Source organism: Phyllobates terribilis, unplaced genomic scaffold, assembly GCF_046119375.1.
Source record: "Phyllobates terribilis strain yellow unplaced genomic scaffold, ASM4611937v1 Scaffold_2__4_contigs__length_985480577, whole genome shotgun sequence".
Classification (NCBI taxonomy): Eukaryota; Metazoa; Chordata; class Amphibia; order Anura; family Dendrobatidae; genus Phyllobates; species Phyllobates terribilis.
The window spans coordinates 70,460,819-70,481,178 of record NW_027362762.1 but is presented as its reverse complement, the minus strand read 5'-3'; the positions used below and the strand labels follow the sequence as shown (position 1 = coordinate 70,481,178).

Below are 20,360 nucleotides of genomic sequence, written 5' to 3'. Positions count from 1 at the left end.
TAATTTTTCTGTTACTTACATCCCGGGTACTAAGAATGTTAAAGCTGATGCTTTATCTCGCAGCTTTTCTCCCATGGTTGGTACCGAGGAGGAGGAGAGCATTTTACAGGAAGGAGTTGTGATAGCAGCATTGGACTCCGTTTTGGAAGATGGGATTTTGAAAGCCCAGGAGGATGCCCCATCTAACACTCCCCATGGGAGGTTGTTTGTGCCTAGAACCTTTAGGAGAGAGTTGTTTGTGGAGTATCATGAGTCTCGGTTGGCAGGTCATCCAGGAATTTCTGAGACAAAGAGACTGGTAGGTCGCAGTTTTTGGTGGCATGGGTGGCAGAAGGAAATCATTAAATGGGTGCGTCAATATACGGTGTGTGCTAGATCAAAGGCTTCACATGCTCCTGCTGCGGGGTTGCTTTGCCCTCTGGAGGTTCCTAGTGCACCTTGGACGCATCTTGCAATGGATTTTATTACTGACCTTCCTGTGTCCGAGGGTTTCACTGTCATCTGGGTGGTCGTGGACCGTTTTAGCAAGATGTGTCACTTGGTTTCTTTCATTAAACTACCCTGCGCTAAGACACTCGCTAAGGCTTTTGTCAAGGAAATTGTCAGACTCCATGGTGTTCCCACTGACATTGTTTCTGATAGGGGACCTCAGTTTGTGGCTCGTTTTTGGCGTGCTTTTTGTGACAGGTTGGGAGTCCATTTGTCATTTTCATCTGGGTATCATCCTGAGTCTAATGGCCAGACAGAAAGAAAGAACCAGGATGTTGAGCAGTTTTTGCGTTGTTTTGTGGCAGACAATCAAGAGGGGTGGTCTGAGTTTCAGCCACTTGCTGAATTTGCTCTTAACAAACATACATCCTCTTCTGCTGGGTGTTCTCCTTTTTTTTGTTGTACTGGGAGACATCCGTTGTTTGGTTCGTTCTCCAAATTGGTGTCGGCTGTGCCGGAGGAGGAGAATTTTTCCGGTGATTTGGAGAGAGTTTGGACTGATGTACGTTGTAACCTTCAAGAGGCTAACAAAAAGTCTAAGAAGTATTTTAACAGGAAACGTCAAGAGGTTTTGTTTACGGTTGGTGACATGGTTTGGTTGTCCTCAAAGAATCTGCGGTTGAGGATTCCTTCTAAGAAATTGGGTCCAAAGTTTGTGGGACCATTTAAGGTGCTTCAGGTGGTTAACCAGTCTGCTTTTAGGTTGGAGGTCCCCTCCTCCTGGAAGATTAATCCGATGTTTCATGTTTCCTTGTTGAAAAAAGCTGATGTATCTGATAGGGATGCCACTGTCACAGTTCCTCCGGTGGTGGAAGACGGTGAATATGAAATTTCTCGTATCTTGAATTCCAGAAGGCATAGAGGGAGATTGCAGTATCTCATCGCTTGGAAAGGTTTCAGTCCTGAGGATAACTCCTGGGTAAGGGCAGATGATGTTTCTGCTCCTAGACTTATCAGAGCGTTTCACAGGAGGTTTCCTGATAGGCCTGGGCCTGGAGGATCCGGAGGATCCTCATAGAAGAGGGGGTACTGTTAGAACCCTCCTGTTGCCTATTTATTCCAGCTCCGCCCTTCTGGCTTTGGTGGACTTCAGTGTTACTTTGACTCTTAATCTAGCCAGGTGCTTTGTACCTATCTCTATAGTTTGCTTGGTCCTTGGACCTCTACGTATTTTTGTCTGTTTGTCTTTTTGCTCCGCTACAACTTCTGCTAGGAGGTGTCCAATTTTGTCCCAAACCTTAGTACTTTTAGGGACCCCTCCCTTATATCTATAGGTCTGCGTTCAGACTAGCTGAGGACGAAGGCGGGTCTGTTCACAAGGAACAGGTTGCCCGCTGCATCGTAGGGAATCAGCTTAGTCCTATTGTAGGGACAGTTTTCCTATCTTTCCTTAGTTCTTGTAGCAGATCATAACACTGAGACTATGGTGCCATTGCTGGTGAGACTATGGTGCCAATGCTGGTGAGATTATGCTGCCAATGCTTGTGAGACTATGTTGTCAATGCTTGTGAGACTGTGCTGCCAATGCTGGTGAGACTATGGTGCCAAATCTGGTAACGCTATTCTGCCAATGCTGGGGAGACTGTGCTGCCAATGCTCATGAGACTATAGTGCCAATGCTGGTGAGACTATGGTGTCGATGTTGTTGAGACTATGGTGTCAATGCTGGTGAGACTGTGCTGCCAATGCTGGTGAGACTATGCTGCCAATGCTGGTGAGACTATGGTGCCAATGCTGGTGAGATTATGCTGCCAATGCTTGTGAGACTATGTTGTCAATGCTTGTGAGACTGTGCTGCCAATGCTGGTGAGACTATACTGCCAATGCTGGTGAGACTATGGTACCAATGCTGGTGAGACTATGCTACCAATACTAGTGAGACTATGGTGCCATTGCTGGTGAGACTATGGTGCCAATGCTGGTGAGACTTTGGTACCAATGATGGCGAGACTATGGTGCCAATGCTGGTGAGACAATGGTACCAATGCTCATGAGACTATGGTGCCAATGCTGGTGAGACTATGCTTCCAATACTAGTGAGAGTATTGTGCCAATGCTGATTAGACTATGGTATCAGTGCTGATCAGACTATGGTGTCAACGCTGGTGAGACTACGGTGCCAATGCTGGTGAGACTATGCTTCCAATACTAGTGAGACTATGATGCCAATGCTGATGAGACTATGGTATCAGTGCTGATCAGACTATGGTGTCAACGCTGGTGAGACTATGGTGCCAATTCTGGTGAGACTATGCTGCCAATGCTGGTAAGACTGTGCTGCCAATGCTGGTGAGACTATGCTGCCAATGCTAGTGAGACTATGCTGCCAATGCTTGTGAGACTATGCTGCTGATGCTTATGAGACTGTACTGCCAATGCTGGTGAGACTATGGTACCAATGCTGGTGAGACTATGCTGCCTATACTAATGAGACTATGGTGCCATTGCTGGTGAGACTATGGTGTCAATGCTGGTGAGACTTTGGTGTCAATGCTGGTGAGACTTTGGTGCCAATGCTGGTGAGACTATGGTGCCAATGCTGTTGAGACAATGGTACCAATGCTCGTGAGACTATGGTGCCAATTCTGGTAACGCTATGCTGCCAATGCTGGGGGACTGTGCTGCCAATGCTCATGAGACTACAGTGCCAATGCTGGTGAGACTATGGTGTCGATGTTGTTGAGACTATGGTGTCAATGCTGGTGAGACTGTGCTGCCAATGCTGGTGAGACTATGCTGCCAATGCTGGTGAGACTATGCTGCCAATGCTTGTGAGACTATGCTGCCAATGCTTGTGAGACTGTGCTGCCAATGCTGGTGAGACTATACTGCCAATGCTGGTGAGACTATGGTAACAATGCTGGTGAGACTATGCTGCCTATTCTGCTGAGACTATGGTGCCATTGCTGGTGAGACTATGGTGCCAATGCTGGTGAGATTATGCTGCCAATGCTTGTGAGACTATGTTGTCAATGCTTGTGAGACTGTGCTGCCAATGCTGGTGAGACTATACTGCCAATGCTGGTGAGACTATGGTACCAATGCTGGTGAGACTATGCTGCCTATACTAGTGAGACTATGATGACATTGCTGGTGAGACTATGGTGCCAATGCTGGTGAGACTATGGTGCCAATGCTGGTGAGACTATGGTACCAATGATGGCGAGACTATGGTGCCAATGCTGGTGAGACAATTGTACCAATGCTGGTGAGACTATGGTGCCAATGCTGGTGAGACTATCCTACCAATACTAGTGAGACTATGGTGCCAATGCTGGTGAGACTATGGTACCAATGCTGGTGAGACCATGGTGCCAATGCTGGTGAGACTATGGTGCCAATGCTGGTGAGACTATGGTGCCAATGCTGGTGAGACTATGCTGCCAATACTAGTGAGACTCTAGTGCTTTTTCTGGTGACACTATGCTGCCAATGCTGGGGAGACTGTGCTGCCAATGCTTGTGAGACTGTTCTGCCAATGCTGGGGAGACTATGCTGCCAATACTAGTGTGACTATGCTGCCAATGCTGGTAAGATTATGCTGCCAATGCTGGTGAAACTATGATGCCAATGCTGGCGAGACTATGCCTGCCAATGCTGGTGAAACTGTGCTGCCAGTGCTGGGGAGACTATGCTACCAATGCTGGTGAGACTATGCTGTCGATGTTGTTGAGACTATGGTGTCAAAGCTGGTGAGACTGTGCTGCCAATGCTGAATGCCATCTGAAAATATAAAAGGTATAGATGGTTAGAGATATAGATAGTTATAATCATTAGTATTAACTGGATAAACTGTCACTCACATGATTATTTCTTCTTTTTGACCTGCCTATGGCCTTACTTTAACGACATAGACATTAGATATTTAACGGGAGCCATATCTCCCCAGCAGGGAGCATGAGTGTCTGGCAAACTCCTATGGTGCTGCTAATCTCTAGGGATAACAATATATCTTCATGGATAATAATTGTTAGAAAGTAGATCTAAAATTTAATGTCCATGTGTTGGACTAAAGAAGGTGTTAATGACTTCAGGTCTGCCAAATCTCTTAGGGTATAGTGAGAGCACATTGAAACAAACACTTGTTGAGAGGTGTGACTACGCTGGGTGGACACAGGGAGTGTCTTTACTTATTATGCAGCTATGTATTCTGCTATTAAGTTTCATGTAAGAATGGCTAAATTTATACACGGAATTCATATATATTCGTGAAGCCTATAAATTAAACGGACACTCCAAAACTTATTGGAGATTCTTGAAAACCATAAGCTGTGCATTTCTTATTCTCAGTGGACGTAAACTGAATCCCAGAAACTTCTCTAGAGTTAAAGCTGTTTTTACATTATGGTATAGGTACACTCCAGTTCCACACTCATCTCTTCAATGAGTATTATACTCCTTTTTGTACATTTTCCTACGGTTTTAGTTTAAAGCTGTATTTTTTTTTCCTTTTAGGGAATTAAGGACATTTCGCTCGACAGGTTTATGCACGGTGGAGCCAATGTTACAGGATTCCAGTTGGTGGATTTTAATACTCCAATAGTAACAGAATTAATGCAGCGGTGGAAGACGTTGGACCAGCGGGAATATCCAGGATCAGAATCTCCGCCAAAGGTAACCACCTAGAAAGCTAAATAGAAAAATACCCAAATAAAGTTGTTGTAGCTCACATAACACCAACAGTATAAATACAACTGCAATCATAAATCACCAATCACTATAAAATATTTATAGTCGCCATACGTGGTGGGTGCAGTTTGTCACTAAAAATGAAGTGGAGCCTACAATTCGATTCCTTTTCTTAGTCTACTAAAGGCTGTAGTATTATAGTTTAATAGTTGCCTCGCATGAAAGGCAGAGGTCCCGATTCAGCATTGCTTTTGCGCCTGTTTTATGTCTGGTTTGGTGTGTCTTGCGCCTTTTTTTTGTTTGCACCCAATTCATTATTGTATTTGTGCCTTTTTTTTAAGTCTTTTTTATGTGCTCACCTGTTTTTTTTTGTTTTCCACATTGTGAGTCTAGATGTTCCAGACTGATTCATCAATTACGACTTTGTAAAAAGTTACCAAATTTGGCTCAACTACACTCCAGTACCCTTTCCCGCCGGAATATTTTTGAGTGTGCCAATATTTTGTTGGAATTTTTACGACTTTTGGTGCCAACGTGTGACTTTTCAAGCAGGAAGTCGCAAAAACTAGATCAAGACAGGAAAAAATACCATTTTTTTTGCTTTGCGCCAAACTCATGATTTGCGTGCTACATTTTCATGAATATGGCCCCAAAACCGGAAACTAATACCTCATAACAAAAAAGAAAAGTGACTTAGAAAACTCCGCAAAATTGTGAATCCCACCAGTAGCGTCTCGTTAATGTTCAAAGTAAGCACATTCAGCACTGTACGCTGAAGTCACCTGCTAATACGGATGCTCCATAGGACCAAACACAAATCCTACGCATTTCGGAAAACAGTATTTTCCTAAATGCGTAGGATCTTTTTGTTTTATTTATCTGGTGGAGCTATGTGAGCGTTCCAACATTGTTATTTGGGTTTGTTTTGGTTTTGTTTTTTGAGTAGTTGACTGTACCGGGTATACGTGAGCTCAGGGGTGTAGTAACATGTTTACATATGTTTAGTGGTTTTGATATATATGATCGAATTACAACAATGACTTAAAATTCACGATGTCCAGACTATGATTCCATCCTTATGTGCTTTGGTGGTCTATACGACCTACATATTTGTGAACTTACAAAAAACACACTGAATGTACCAGCACATGTTAATCCTGGTATTTAAACCCACAATTTGTCAGGTCTACAAATAATGTTGTGCTGATTATACGGACCCATGTAGAATGGCAGACCATTCAGAAAATTATATTGTACAACAGGAGAACATTCGAATAACAAGTCAAAGGGAAACTAGATTTAATCAGCATAAAAAACCTTTATTATGAAGTAGAAGGGTTAGGTGGCACTACATGCACCAGCATGACCGTACCAAAATGCCAGACAAAAGATCATTGATAATACATATAAATACTGAAATTCAATCATTTCTCAATTAGGACCAGCAGCAACAAGAAGAATCATAATAAAATGAAACTAACATAATTAGATGAAAACTACATGTGTAGCAGAGAACCTCATCAAATGCATAGGTGATGACTGATTGTAGCCTATACAATTCACATGTGAACCATAGAAAAAAAGGATAATTCTCAAAGGGTGTACACCTCAAATATGTAAGCATATGTGTAATGCTAAATAATTACCGCGGAAATGTACACGTACACCTCCTATGTGAGTGAGTCTAGGTGATAGTGCCTGGGAAATAGTGTCCAAAACATAATCACAGTCTATCTCAAACCCATGTAGAAGGGGGAAATGTTTAATACCTGCATTACTGGTCCAAATAGATGAGAGGCACCATGTGGTACAGCCCCGACGCGCGTTTCGGACATTCGTCCTTCGTCAGGGGGTAGTAACCATACAGCTTGATATGATTAAATGTACTAACGTGGCCAATCAAAGACGTCGGGCCGCCCATAAAATTAGTATATGTATCCACCCGCAGTAATGAAGAGAGCAGTGACCGATTCTTTAATACATAGGGACAGGTGGAGCTGTCGTACAGCGCATGCGCCGTCCGGTGGGACTGGAAGTCGCGGGCGCCGCGTCATGCATCAGCTGACATCGGGAACCGCGTGATCCGGGTCAGCTGATGCATAAAGATACGGAGCCAGCGAGTCACCGGAGCACAGACCCCGCATGCGCAGACCCTCCACCGGTAACCATGGGTACCGTAAACAACCCTATGTATTTATTCCTAGTAGGTCACTAAACACAAAACCGGAGAGCTGAGGGAAAGAAACAAAAATAACAGGTCTCTTCTTTTGTTCTGTCCCTTATTTTCGTTTCTTTCTCTTTCCCTCGGAAACCTATGCATTTGGTTCTCTGCTACACATGTAGTTTTCATCTAATTATTTTAGTTTCATTTTATTATGATTCTTCTTGTTGCTGCTGGTCCCAATTGAGAAATGATTGAATTTCTGTATTTATATGTATTTATATGTATGATCAATGATCTTTTGTCTGGCATTTTGGTACGGTCATGCTGGTGCATGTAGTGCCACCTAACCCTTCTACTTCATAATAAAGGTTTTTTATGCTGATTAAATCTAGTTTCCCTTTGACTTGTTATTCGGATGTTCTCCTGTTGTACAATATTTGTGAACTTTTATAACTTTTCAAACTTTCCAGAGCAATGAGATATTTTATCAGCATAACCACTTCCTCTTTCCGGCAGGTCATGCTCTATCCAGGTCACATTCCTGCCACTTGACGTTCCATTGGATGTCATGGCTTGGCATCATGACCAACAGAACAGGTTCGAGGTTCCAGGAGGGTTTTGTAGCTCTCAGTAAATTTGCAATTCATTCAGGATTCGGGAGATCTTCTTTTTCTCTGGGAACCTTCTGGATGTTGCAAAGAGAGTTGTTGAGTGTGATCTACATATGTAACATCAGATCGGATGGCACATGACTCAGAGATTCCAAAACTGTATAACTTTTTTTTCTGGAATAGTCCTTTAAAGAGTTTTTTTTTTTTAATTTAATATTGGTATACTCTAATTATGATAGATCATCAACATGAGATTGGGGGGAGTTCTACGCTCAGCATTACCACTGATCACCTAATTCAAGGGGTTGCGAGATATTGGAAGCACATGGATGAGAGAGCGCTAGCAGTACCACGTGCAGCCACTATGTTATGCCACCTGGTGGTGCATGTGGATGAGTGGACCCAACGTGCCACAGGGCCAGGTCTGCCTAGGTTGGGGCATAGCTGAGCGACTAACTGGTGTTCACTGTAGCTCCAGATGGTGGAGACAGACTGGACTGCAGGTAGCCGCCAGGTACCACTCCTAGGCAGATGCTGTTACTGCAGCAGCAGACCCCAGGAGTCAGGTTAGCAGACACAGACTAGGGCTCTGTTCAGACTAGTTGGTTCAGATTTATTGCAGAACAGTTACTGACATGGTGACACAGGCAGTTACTTCTGGGATAGGTTGTAGTAGTCCAGATACTCGGATAGGGAAACATTCAGACACTGGCCGCACCGGGACCAGGGGACTTTGGGAACAGGACTGGCCGCATCAGGACCAGGGGACAATGTTCAGGGCGCTGGGCACAGTAGGATCAGGGGACTTCGGGGAGAGTACTGGCCGCACCAGGACCAGGGGACAATGTTTGGGACGCTGATCACACCAGGATCAGGGGACAGGACTGTCCGCACCAGGACCTGGGGACAATTTTCGGGGCTCTGGTCACACCAGGACCAGGGGAGAATGTTCGGGGCTCTGGTCACACCAGACATTGGCCGCACCGGGACCAGGGGACTTCAGGAACAGGACTGGCCGCAACAGGACCAGGGGACAATGTTCAAGGTACTGGCCACACTAGAACCACGAGACTTCGGGAGCAGAACTGGCCGCACCAGGACCGGGGGACAATGTTCGAGGCTCTGGCCACACCAGGACCACGGGACTTTGGGCACAGGACTGGCCACACCAGGACCAGGGATTTGGGTTCAGGACATCGGCCACACCAGGACCAGAGGACCTAACAACTCACTAGTAGGGGAGACAACATACTAATGAAAGCTGCTTCGACGACTCTCTAAGGGAGAGGGAGTCTTTTATACAGGATGACTCTCAGTAATAGGCTGAGAGCCATCCAGCTGGTAAACTCATAATACTAAATTCTTCCCAGCTATTCGCTGGGGGCATTTTACTATGTGCGCGCACTGCCCTTTTAAGAATGGGGAACCGGCGGCCCCCTCACACACTAGACGTCCTGCCAGGAAGTGCGGCGTGCACAAGCAGGAGACATGCCAGCAGAAGGCGACCATATCGTATGGCCAGAGCAGTGAGTACGCCAGCGTCCCTGCATGAAGGGGGAAGGGAAACCATGCAGAGGAGCTGACAAATGTGTTATACACTACACTACGTATTGAGCTGTGCCACTTCTGATGGAGCACTGTCCCCTTTAATTAGTCGATCGTGGGAATTCTTGGGTTGGATCTGAAATTGATGACTTATTCTAAGTGTAAGGTCATTAATATTAACATCTCGGTAAACCCCTTTAAGTCTCAGTTAACCCCGGTAGACATTATTGTTTTTTCTTATTTTCATCCCTGGACTTATATTCTTTCACATTATATCTTGTGCGTAAAATTCCCATTCCTGCTTATAATCCCCCACTGTCAATTCACAGGTTTTAAATCAGGAGGCCATGAATTCAGCTTGACCCAAACATTGATTATTTATTAGAAAACCTCCATAAGTGCTTCATGACCAGGAATATGTTAGTTGGGAGCCACATTTCTCGCTCTGGTATTATCAACTCATTCATTGTTGACCTAGTTCAGATATTCAGTTACAGCGTTGACCTCGGAGCTGTGAGAGCGACTGGATGTATTTTATCGCCTTACAGAAAGAAATTGGTAAAATTACAGCGTACAGCTCGGAGGTTCACCAGAGCCGAGTCTAGTTCATCATGCCCTGCATTATATCATGAAATATAATGGGCTTTTTGACCTTTTTTTCCGGCTTGTTCTTTTCAAACCAATCTCAAGATACCATTTTCTTGTTTTGAGATTTTTTATATATACAGTACAGACCAAAAGTTTGGACACACCTTCTCATTTAAAGATTTTTCTGTATTTTCATGACTATGAAAATTGTACATTCACACTGAAGGCATCAAAACTATGAATTAACACATGTGGAATTCTATACTTAACAAAAAAAGGTGAAACAACTGAAAATATGTCTTATATTCTAGGTTCTTCAAAGTAGCCACCTTTTGCTTTGATGACTGCTTTGCACACTCTTGGCATTCTCTTGATGAGCTTCAAGAGGTAGTCACCGGAAATGGTTTTCACTTCACAGGTGTGCCCTGTCAGATTTAATAAGTGGGATTTCTTGCCTTATAAATGGGGTTTGGGACCATCAGTTGTGTTGTGCAGAAGTCTCGTGGATACACAGCTGATAGTCCTACTGAATAGACTGTTAGAATTTGTATTATGGCAAGAAAAAAGCAGCTAAGTAAAGGAAAACGAGTGGCCATCATTACTTTAAGAAATGAAGGTCAGTCAGTCCGAAAAATTGGGAAAACTTTGAAAGTGTCCCCAAGTGCAGTTGCAAAAACCATCAAGCGCTACAAACAAAATGGCTCACATGAGGACCGCCCCAGGAAAGGAAGACCAAGAGTCACCTCTGCTTCTGAGGATAAGTTTATCCGAGTCACCAGCCTCAGAAATCGCAGGTTAACAGCAGCTCAGATTAGAGACCAGGTCAATGCCACACAGAGTTCTAGCAGCAGACACATCTCTACAACAACTGTTAAGAGGAGACTTTGTGCAGCAGGCTTTCATGGTAAAATAGCTGCTAGGAAACCACTGCTAAGGACAGGCAACAAGCGGAAGAGACTTGTTTGGGGTAAAGAACACAAGGAATGGACATTAGACCAGTGGAAATCTGTGTTTTGGTCTGATGAGTCCAAATTTGAGATCTTTGGTTCCAACCACCGTGTCTTTGTGCGACGCAGAAAAGGTGAACGGATGGACTCTACATGCCTGGTTCCCACCGTGAAGCATGGAGGAGGAGGTGTGATGGTGTGGGGGTGCTTTGCTGGTGACACTGTTGTTGTTCAAAATTGAAGGCATACTGAACCAGCATGGCTACCACAGCATCTTGCAGCGGCATGCTATTCCATCCGGTTTGCGTTTAGTTGGACCATCATTTATTTTTCAACAGGACAATGACCCCAAACACACCTCCAGGCTGTGTAAGGGCTATTTGACCAAGAGGGAGAGTGATGGGGTGCTACGCCAGATGACCTGGCCTCCACACTCACCAGACCTGAACCCAATCGAGATGGTTTGGGGTGAGCTGGACCGCAGAGTGAAGGCAAAAGGGCCAACAAGTGCTAAGCATCTCTGGGAACTCCTCCAAGATTGTTGGAAGACCATTTCCGGTGACTACCTCTTGAAGCTCATCAAGAGAATGCCAAGAGTGTGCAAAGCAGTCATCAAAGCAAAAGGTGGCTACTTTGAAGAACCTAGAATATAAGACATATTTTCAGTTGTTTCACACTTTTTTGTTAAGTATATAATTCCACATGTGTTAATCCATAGTTTTGATGCCTTCAGTGTGAATGTACAATTTTCATAGTCATGAAAATACAGAAAAATCTTTAAATGAGAAGGTGTGTCCAAACTTTTGGTCTGTGTATATATAATATTTTTATATCATTGCTGATATTAGATGAACAAATGTGGATTTCTAACAGTAAGTCATTTAGCATTTACTGTAGGATTATGGGGAAATTTGAATATCCTGGGTTTCAATGCAAAATCTTTAAAGAGTATCTGTCAAAAAAAAATGTTGTTAACTCATCGGAGAAGAGCATGGTGTAGAGGCAGAGACCCTGATTCCAGCGATGTGTCACTTACTTTACTGGGTGCAGCAGTTTTTATAAAATCCCTGTTTTATCTGCTGCAGATCTAGCAGTTCTCGAAATGCTGAGCTCTGTATAAACCCTCCCACACCACTGATTGGCTGCTTTCTGTGTACACTGTGCATAGGCAGAAAGCTGCCAATCAGTGGTGAGGGCGGGGTTGGACTACCTGGCAGCTTTATTTCCATGTATATATAGGGTCGTGGCTGCCCCGTTTAGGCTGTACATCTTATCTACATTGCTTTTCACAGGCAGATGTGAAACAGTCAGGTCTAGGTCCTGCCCTGCCCCCGTCTCTTTTGAGGCCTGCTGCCATGTAGAGAGGTGAAATACTAGAGTTAGGGACCATCCTGATTGGGGTACACCTTGTCGCAGTGCGATTGGCATTTACTCTTTTTTATCCAAAATAGTGTTAAGTAAGTACCCTATGTTATTTACATGAACTGTTGCTGTATGTTTAATCACTGCAGGGTATTTGCTCATCGTTATTATCCTAGGTTTTGTTTGTTAATTGCCATAGTGTGAATGTACACCTACACATTGCACTTATACCAACAGGTGTGCTGGCCCATTTCCCAGCTTTTGCTTTAGTTCCTTGTGTGTGCATAGATGTGTGTATAGGGAGAGACCTGTCACTCAAAGGCAGTGGGCGGGGAGAAGCCACCAGTTACCCACCTGTCTGACTAGTCTCCAATTCGGTTTGGTCCCCTGCGTGTGTGTATATGGAGAGACCTGTTACTTAAAGCCAGCGGGCGGGGAGAAGCCACCAGGTACCCAACTGTCCATCTAGTCCACCATTCTTTTCGGTCCCCTGCGGGTGTATAGGAAGAGATCTATCACTCAAAGGCAGCGGACTGGGAGAAGCCACCAGTTACCCACCTGTCCGACTAGTCCCCCATTCGGTTCGGTCCCCTGTGTGTGTGTGTAGGTAGAGACCTGTCACTCAAAGGCAGCGGGCGGGGAGAAGCCACCAGTTACCCACCTGTCCGACTGGTCCTCCATTCGGCTCTATCCCCTGCTTGTGTATAGGGAGAGAAATATCATTTAAAGCCAGCAGGCAGAGAGAAGCCACCAGGTACCCGCCGGTCCGACTAATTCCCCATTCGGTTCAGTACCCTGCGTGTGTATATAGGGAGAGACCTATTACTCAAAGGCAGCGGACTGGGAGAAGCCACCAGTTACCCACCTGTCCGACTAGTCCCCCATTCGGTTCGGTCCCCTGTGTGTGTGTGTAGGTAGAGACCTGTCACTCAAAGGCAGCGGACAAGGAGAAGCCACCAGTTACCCACCTGTCCGACTGGTCCTCCATTCGGCTCTATCCCCTGCTTGTGTATCGGGAGAGACCTATCACTCAAAGCCAGCGGGCGGAGAGAAGCCACCAGGTACCTGCCGGTCCGACTAGTTCCCCATTCGGTTCAGTACCCTGCGTGTGTGTATAGGGAGAGACCTATTACTCAAAGGCAGTGGGCGGGAGAAGCCACCAGTTACCCACCTGTCCAACTAGTCCTCCATTGGTTTCGGTCCCCTGCGTGTGTATAGGGAGAGACCTATCACTCAAAGCCAGCGGGCGGGGAGAAGCCACCAGGTACCCGTCTGTCCGACTAGTTCCCCATTCGGTTCAGTACCATGCGTGTGTGTATAGGGAGCGACCTATCACTCAAAGGCAGGGGACGGGGAGAAGCCACCAGTTACTCGCCTGTCCGACTAGTCCCCAATTCGGTTTGGTCCTATGCATGCGTGTATAGAGAGAGACCTATCACTCAAAGGCTGCGGGCTTGGAGAAGCCACCAGTTACCCACCTGTCCGACTAGTTCCCCATTCGGTTCAGTACCCTGTGTGTGTGTGTAGGGAGAGACCTATCACTCAAAGGCAGTGGGCCGGGAGAAGCCACCAGTTACTCGCCTGTCCGACTAGTCCCCAATTCGGTTTGGTCCCCTGCATGTGTGTATAGGGAGAGACCTATCACTCAAAGGCAGAGTGCGGGGAGAAGCTGCCAGGTACCCACCTGTCCGACTAGTTCTCCATTCGGTTCGGTCCCCTGCGTGTGTATAGGGAGAGACCTATCACTCAAAGCCAACGGGCGGGGAGAAGCCACCAGGTACCCGCCTGTCCGACTAATCCCCAATTGGGTTCTGTCCCCGGTGGCTATTACACTATGTTCTCTGAAATGCCATAGCGTTTCAGAGTTAAACATATATGGCTGGGATCGTGCAGCCAGTGCCTGATAACTGCTGCCCGTGGATGCGGGCAGGCTTTAGATATTAGCTGTCAGGTTCCCTTTAATGAGCATGTGCAGTGTGGGAGAAAACTAAAGAACCAGGCAGGAAATTATGATTGCAAAAATGGAACATCATAAAATTTGTCTTTAATATCTATGTATATATAATAATATGTAGATATATTGTAGCTAAGTCTTATATTATGTGTCCTATGTTATTTTCCCTATTTCAGTACACCTCCGCCCTGACTTATGATGGCGTTCTGGTGATGGCAGAAGCTTTCCGTAACTTGCGAAGACAAAAAATCGATCTTTCAAGAAGAGGAAATGCAGGCGATTGTCTGGCAAATCCAGCTGCTCCCTGGGGGCAAGGAATTGATATGGAGAGAACTTTAAAACAGGTAATTACGGCTATGCTACAGCTAGGACCAAAAATTGTTTAATTCTAACTTTTTTTTTCTGTAACCTTTTTAAATGTCATTCTTTACCGTGTGTGATATTAAAAGAAATCTCTAAATATAAGAAATATGGACGACCATTTGTTGCACAGTTACCAACTATGGCCCTGTAGAAATCAGTTTAAGAGAATCAATTTTTCTTTTAATTATCCTCCAGGCTTTGAAAATTTATTTTTGCAAAATACATCATTACCCTATTTTGTGTCCTTCTCTCCCAAACTCTATGCTGCAGTGCTGTTTCAATGCGAGTTCATGCTCCTTTAGAAGCTGCTTTCATCTGCTGCTCAACAAGATCTGTATATTAAATCCAATCAACTATTTTATGGGACTTTCCCTTTCTCAGCCCCTCTGCTACTCACCCAGTAGGACCCCAGATTTTTACTCTTTAAGTTACTCTTTAATCAATTTTGACTTGATCATAAGAAATTCCAGAGCTATGGGGTATTCTTTTTATATTTGCTAATTATCAGTCGCTTTATATATGAAGTGGAGAAAATTATACCATACTGATATTACTATTGAATTACACATCCAGGAATCTAGTAATTAGTAAATTTTAAAAAAGGCAACTTTCTATTTTAATTTTCTTTACATGTCCCCCGTTCTCAAAATATCTGGGCTTTTCTATTTTATTGTTTCCAGCTACTTGTCAAGGCGAGTGGCCACCACTGAGGTCTGGGAGCAGTGGCCGAACATGTGCAGTCTTTACCTTGGTCTAGCTGCATGGGAGATTGTGGCGACCAAAATTACCATAGCTGGTTGTCGCGATCACAATGCTTTGGGTGATGCAAAGGCAAGACTGCCTTTATAGCAGCAGTGGATGTGCCCTCGATCAGTCTAGTGGCACAAAGAATCTGCTGGTCTGAACTGTCACTCAAGCAGGTGACTATGCTAACCAAGCCACCCACCATCCAGGAAGCATCAATGCTGCTGGCCCGAAGTGTCAATCAAGCAGAAGCTCCTGCCCACTGATCCGCCCGCCCACTAGGACGCAACCATGCGGTAGAGGCAAAGCTGCCTTATAAAGCAGCATTGAACATGCACATGTTCAGTCCACTGGCACAACACTAGTGCAGATCTGGACTGTTACTCAAGCAGATGCATCTGCCAACCAAGCCACCCACCAACCAGGAAGTATTAATGCTGCTAGCCTGAAGTGTCAATCAAGCAGAAGCCCCTGCCCGCCGATCTACCCACCCACTAGAAAGCAACAATGCTGTAGAGGCAAGACTGCCTTTTATAAAGCATTGAAAGCGCACTCGTTCATTCTAGAGGCCCAATGATGCTGCTGTCCTAAACTTTTACTCAAGTAGGAGCGCTTGCCCAAAGATGCACCCACCGCGAAGCACCAATGCTGCTGACTTGAACTCTTTTTCAAGCAGAAGCACCTCCTCATCCACCAATCAGGAGGTTGGGAGGCGGAAGAATGGTTCACTTCTTGTGGAATTCTCTCTTGTGTTCGTTCATGTGTCATTCACTGCCCCCTCTTTGAGAGCCCCTTGGTAAAACACCAGAGATACTCTATACCCATAAACCCACCATTAAAAAATAAAAAATGTGTTTTAATTATTTTGGATGCCACTAGAGGATGCTTATACACACGTGGTCAAAATTGTTGGTACCCCTCGTTTAATGAAAGAAAAACCCACAATGGTCACAGAAATTACTTGGATCTGACAAAAGTAATAATAAATTAAAAATCTATGAAAATTAACAAATGAAAGTCAGACATTGCTTTTCTGCTTCCACAGAATTTAAAAAAAAATTAAACTCATGAAATAGTCCTGGACAGAAATGATGGTTCTTCTTAACTTAATATTTTGTTGAACAACCTTTTGAGGCGATCACTGCAATCAAACGATTCCTGTAACTGTCAATGAGACTTCTGCGCCTCTCGACAGGTATTTTGGCCACTCCTCATGAGCAAACTGCTCCAGTTGTCTCGCGTTTGAAGGTTGCCTCTTCCAGACTGCATGTTTCAGCTCTTTCCAAAGATGCTCCATAGGATTTAGGTCAGGGCTCATAGAAGCCACTTCAGAATAGTCCAGTGTTTTCCGCTTAGCCATTCTTGGGTGTTTTTAGCTGTGTGTTTTGGGTCATTATCCTGTTGCAAGACCCAAGACCTGTGACTGAGACCAAGCTTTCTGACACTGGGCAGCACATTTCTCTCTAGAATCCCTTGATAGTCTTGAGATTTCATTGTACCCTGCACAGATTCAAGACACCCTGTGCCAGATGCCGCAAAGCTGCCCCAGAACATAACAGACCCTCCTCCATGTTTCACAGTAGGGACAGTGTTCTTTTCTTGACATGCTTCATTTTTCCATCTGTGAACATAGAGCTGATGTGCTTTGCCAAAAACTTCCATTTTTGTCTCATCTGTCCATAGGACATTCTCCCAGAAGCTTGGTGGCTTTTCAACATGTAGTTTGTCAAATTCCAGTCTGACTTTTTTATGATTTTTTTCAACAATGGTGTTCTCCATGGTCGTCTCCCATGAAGTTCACTTTGGATCAAACAACGACGGATGGTGCAATCTGACACTGATGTTCCTTGAGCTTGAAGTTCACCTTTAACATCTTTAGAAGTTATCCTGGGCTCTTTTGTTACCATTCGTATTATCCGTCTCTTTGATTTGTCATCAATTTTCCTCCTGCGGCCACGTCCAGAGAGGTTGGCTACACTCCCATGGATCTTAAATTTCTGAATAATATGTGCATCTGTAGTCACAGGAACATCAAGCTGCTTGGACATGGTCTTATAACCTTTACCTTTAACATGCTTGTCTATAATTTTCTTTCTAATCTCCTGAGACAACGCTTTCCTTTGCTTCCTCTGGTCCATGTTGAGTGTGGTACACACCATGTCACCAAACAGCACAGTGACTATCTGTAGCCCTATATACAGGCCCACTGACTGATTACAAGATTGTAGACACCTGTGATGCTAATTAGTGGACACAACTTGATTTAACATGTCCCTTTTGTCACATTATTTTCAGGGGTGCCATCATTTCTGTCAAGGCCTATTTCATGAGTTTCCATTTTTTTTAAATTCTGTGGAAGCAGAAAAGCAATGACTGACTTTCATTTGTCCATTTTCATAGATTTTTAATTTATTATTACTTTTGTCAGATTCAAGTTATTTCTGTGACCATTGTGGGTTTTTCTTTCATTAAACGAGGGGTACCAACAATTTTGACCATGTGTGTAGTATATTAATTTATTAGTTAGTATACTAGTAACTGTCTACAGATGTGTTAACTTTTTTGAGAACATGCAGGCAAAACCCTTGACAGACTGAGAGGCAAGCACTGAGTGGCCAAACATAGACACATGTAGCATAAACCTCTCCTTACAGAGTATCACTGAATCATGTTTTATTTTAATAAAGCGGGTCATCTTGTGCTACTTATCGTATTATATGTTCAGCCTAGAGAAAAGTTAAGGAAGGACACATCATCGGTACATACTAATTCAGTGAGCTACTCATACAGCTGGCAGCCAAAATTGTATAATTTGCGTGGATCATTCATCTGAATATATTGCCCTATATAAGGTCAGCATATTATGGATTAAGGTCTTTTTTATTACCTAAAAAAGCACAAAAATAGTTGCTTTTAGTTAATAGGAGCGATCTTGAGAAGGCTCTTTGAATGACATTTATTCGAGCTGTGAATTAGAAAAATCAAGCCAGTGGATGTTATCACAGGTAAAGGTAAAAAAAGAGAAGATGTAGCACTTGTACTGTATGTCAATAAAAAAAAACTTCAGGATGATTTATTTCATCTATTAAAAACTTATGCAGAAGAATAAAATCACAAAAATTTCAAGATTACACACTATAGCCATAGTAGGCAAGGCGCTCCGAACCTAAAAATGTAATAGGTTCTTAGTTATGGTGTAAGAAACTTCCGCATGAGACATCACTGTTATTTTAAGATCCACTACCCACTATCACACATGAAGTATAATGAACTAAGAGCAGTTCCAGGAACAAGCCGACTACCTGACCGGTCCTGTAGAAAAGAAAAAAAGACCCCTCCATTGTCTATTACACAATCTCATATGTCGAAAACTATGATAGCGCGTTACACCCAAGTTTAGCCCTAGACATTACAGTAGCAATGTATTACTCATTCTGAGCACAGAAAGGGCAAATGCTAGTGTGATGGTTGTAACACGATAAAAAAACAAAATCTAATAGATATAAAACAAACTCGAATTCCAATTCATGACATTGGGTATCTGGTGTATTTCAAGTATCCAGAATACTTTTCTCGATTAGGCTTTTTCAATCTATCTGTCGGAGAGTATATTTGTGCTTGACGTAAATGCTGCATCTCAATTTCATACCAGCAAGAGGGTCATAGGATTGAAAAGAGATTATGAAGAAGAGGCTGTAACGATCTACTCTTTTATTCCTTTCCCTGGAATACCCTACATACAGTAACTCCACCTGCCTTTCCCAGTGATGGACCCATTGTGCTCATTGGGATAGAAAGGGGTGTTTGGTGGAAAGAAGAGAGCAAAGTGCTTCCTTTAAGATTATAACGGACTCATAAAGATGTACCATTCCTTTGGTTTTTTTTGTGGCATTATTTTAAAAATAATGATCTTAAGATACTCTGTCAGGAGATGTTTATTTTATGTATGTCTACTGTATATGTGACCAACCAGTTGATTGTGATGCGACTTGTAGCTTGTCAAGAATTTCACAAGCATTTTGCAATAATTGTTTATTGTTAGTTTTTAACAAAATTCATTAAAAAGTGAGAGGGGACATATTTATAATTATGAGTAATAAGTGTAAGAAGTCAGACCGTGACGTTGGAGGCGAGGCCGGGATCACAATCTCAATTCTAGTTCATTCTAAAGGTGTTGTATGGGGTTGTGGTCCGGGCTGTGTGTAGCCAGTCATGTTCTACCACCAAACTCCCCCAATGCTGGCTTTATGGACACTGGGCACAGTCATGGGGAACAGAAAAGGGTCTACTCCAAAAAGTTCCCACAAAGCTAGAATCTACGATTGTCCACAATGTCTTGTGCTGAAGCATTAAGATTTTCCTTCACAGAAATTAAGGATCCGAGGTCGACCCTTGGAAATAAACCCCATAGTATTATCCCTTCTCAACCAAACTGTACAGCGGCACAATGCAGTCTGGGGGTAACGTTCTCCTGGAATCACCAAACTCAGAATTCTTAATTAGACGCAGATAGAGAAGTGCGATCCATCTCTGCACAGAACACGTCTCTTCCAGAGTCCAGTGGTGGCAGCTTTACACCACTCCATCCGACGCTCGGCATTGTGCTTGGTGATGTACGGCTGCATGCAGCTGCTCGGCCATGAAGCTCCCAGTGGGGGCGCAGTGTTTGTGCTGATGTTATTCCAGAGGAGGTCTGGACTCTGCAATTATGGAGTCAACAAAGCAATGGTGACTTTTCTGCCCTCTGCTCCTCAGCACTCTGCCCCCCTCTCTGTAGCGTTACGTGGTCTCCACGTCGTGGCTGAGTTGCTGCGGTTCCTTCCACTTCTCAATAATATCACTCACAGGTGATGGAGGAAGATGTAGGTGGAAGAAATGTCATGGATGGACTTGTTACCCCGGTGGCTCCTATTACAGGACCACGCTGGTATCAGTGAGCTCTGTGACAAAGGTTGGTAAAGCCA

The 20,360-nt window shown here is 44.1% G+C and overlaps 1 protein-coding gene across 7 annotated transcripts in view; it reads left to right on the top strand.

The window, feature by feature from the left end:
* The window catches only part of GRIA4 (glutamate ionotropic receptor AMPA type subunit 4), a 469,022-nt gene that overhangs the window by 309,271 nt on the left and 139,391 nt on the right, over positions 1-20,360 (top strand). For all 7 annotated transcript variants that reach the window (XR_012266449.1, XM_073662086.1, XM_073662085.1 and 4 more), the window contains exons 6-7: positions 4,945-5,103; positions 14,466-14,633. Coding sequence is in view for 6 of the 7 variants with exons in the window: in XM_073662086.1 (XP_073518187.1) it covers positions 4,945-5,103; positions 14,466-14,633 (327 nt within the window). In the remaining variant the exon portion in view is untranslated. The remainder of the gene's footprint in view (positions 1-4,944; positions 5,104-14,465; positions 14,634-20,360) is intronic.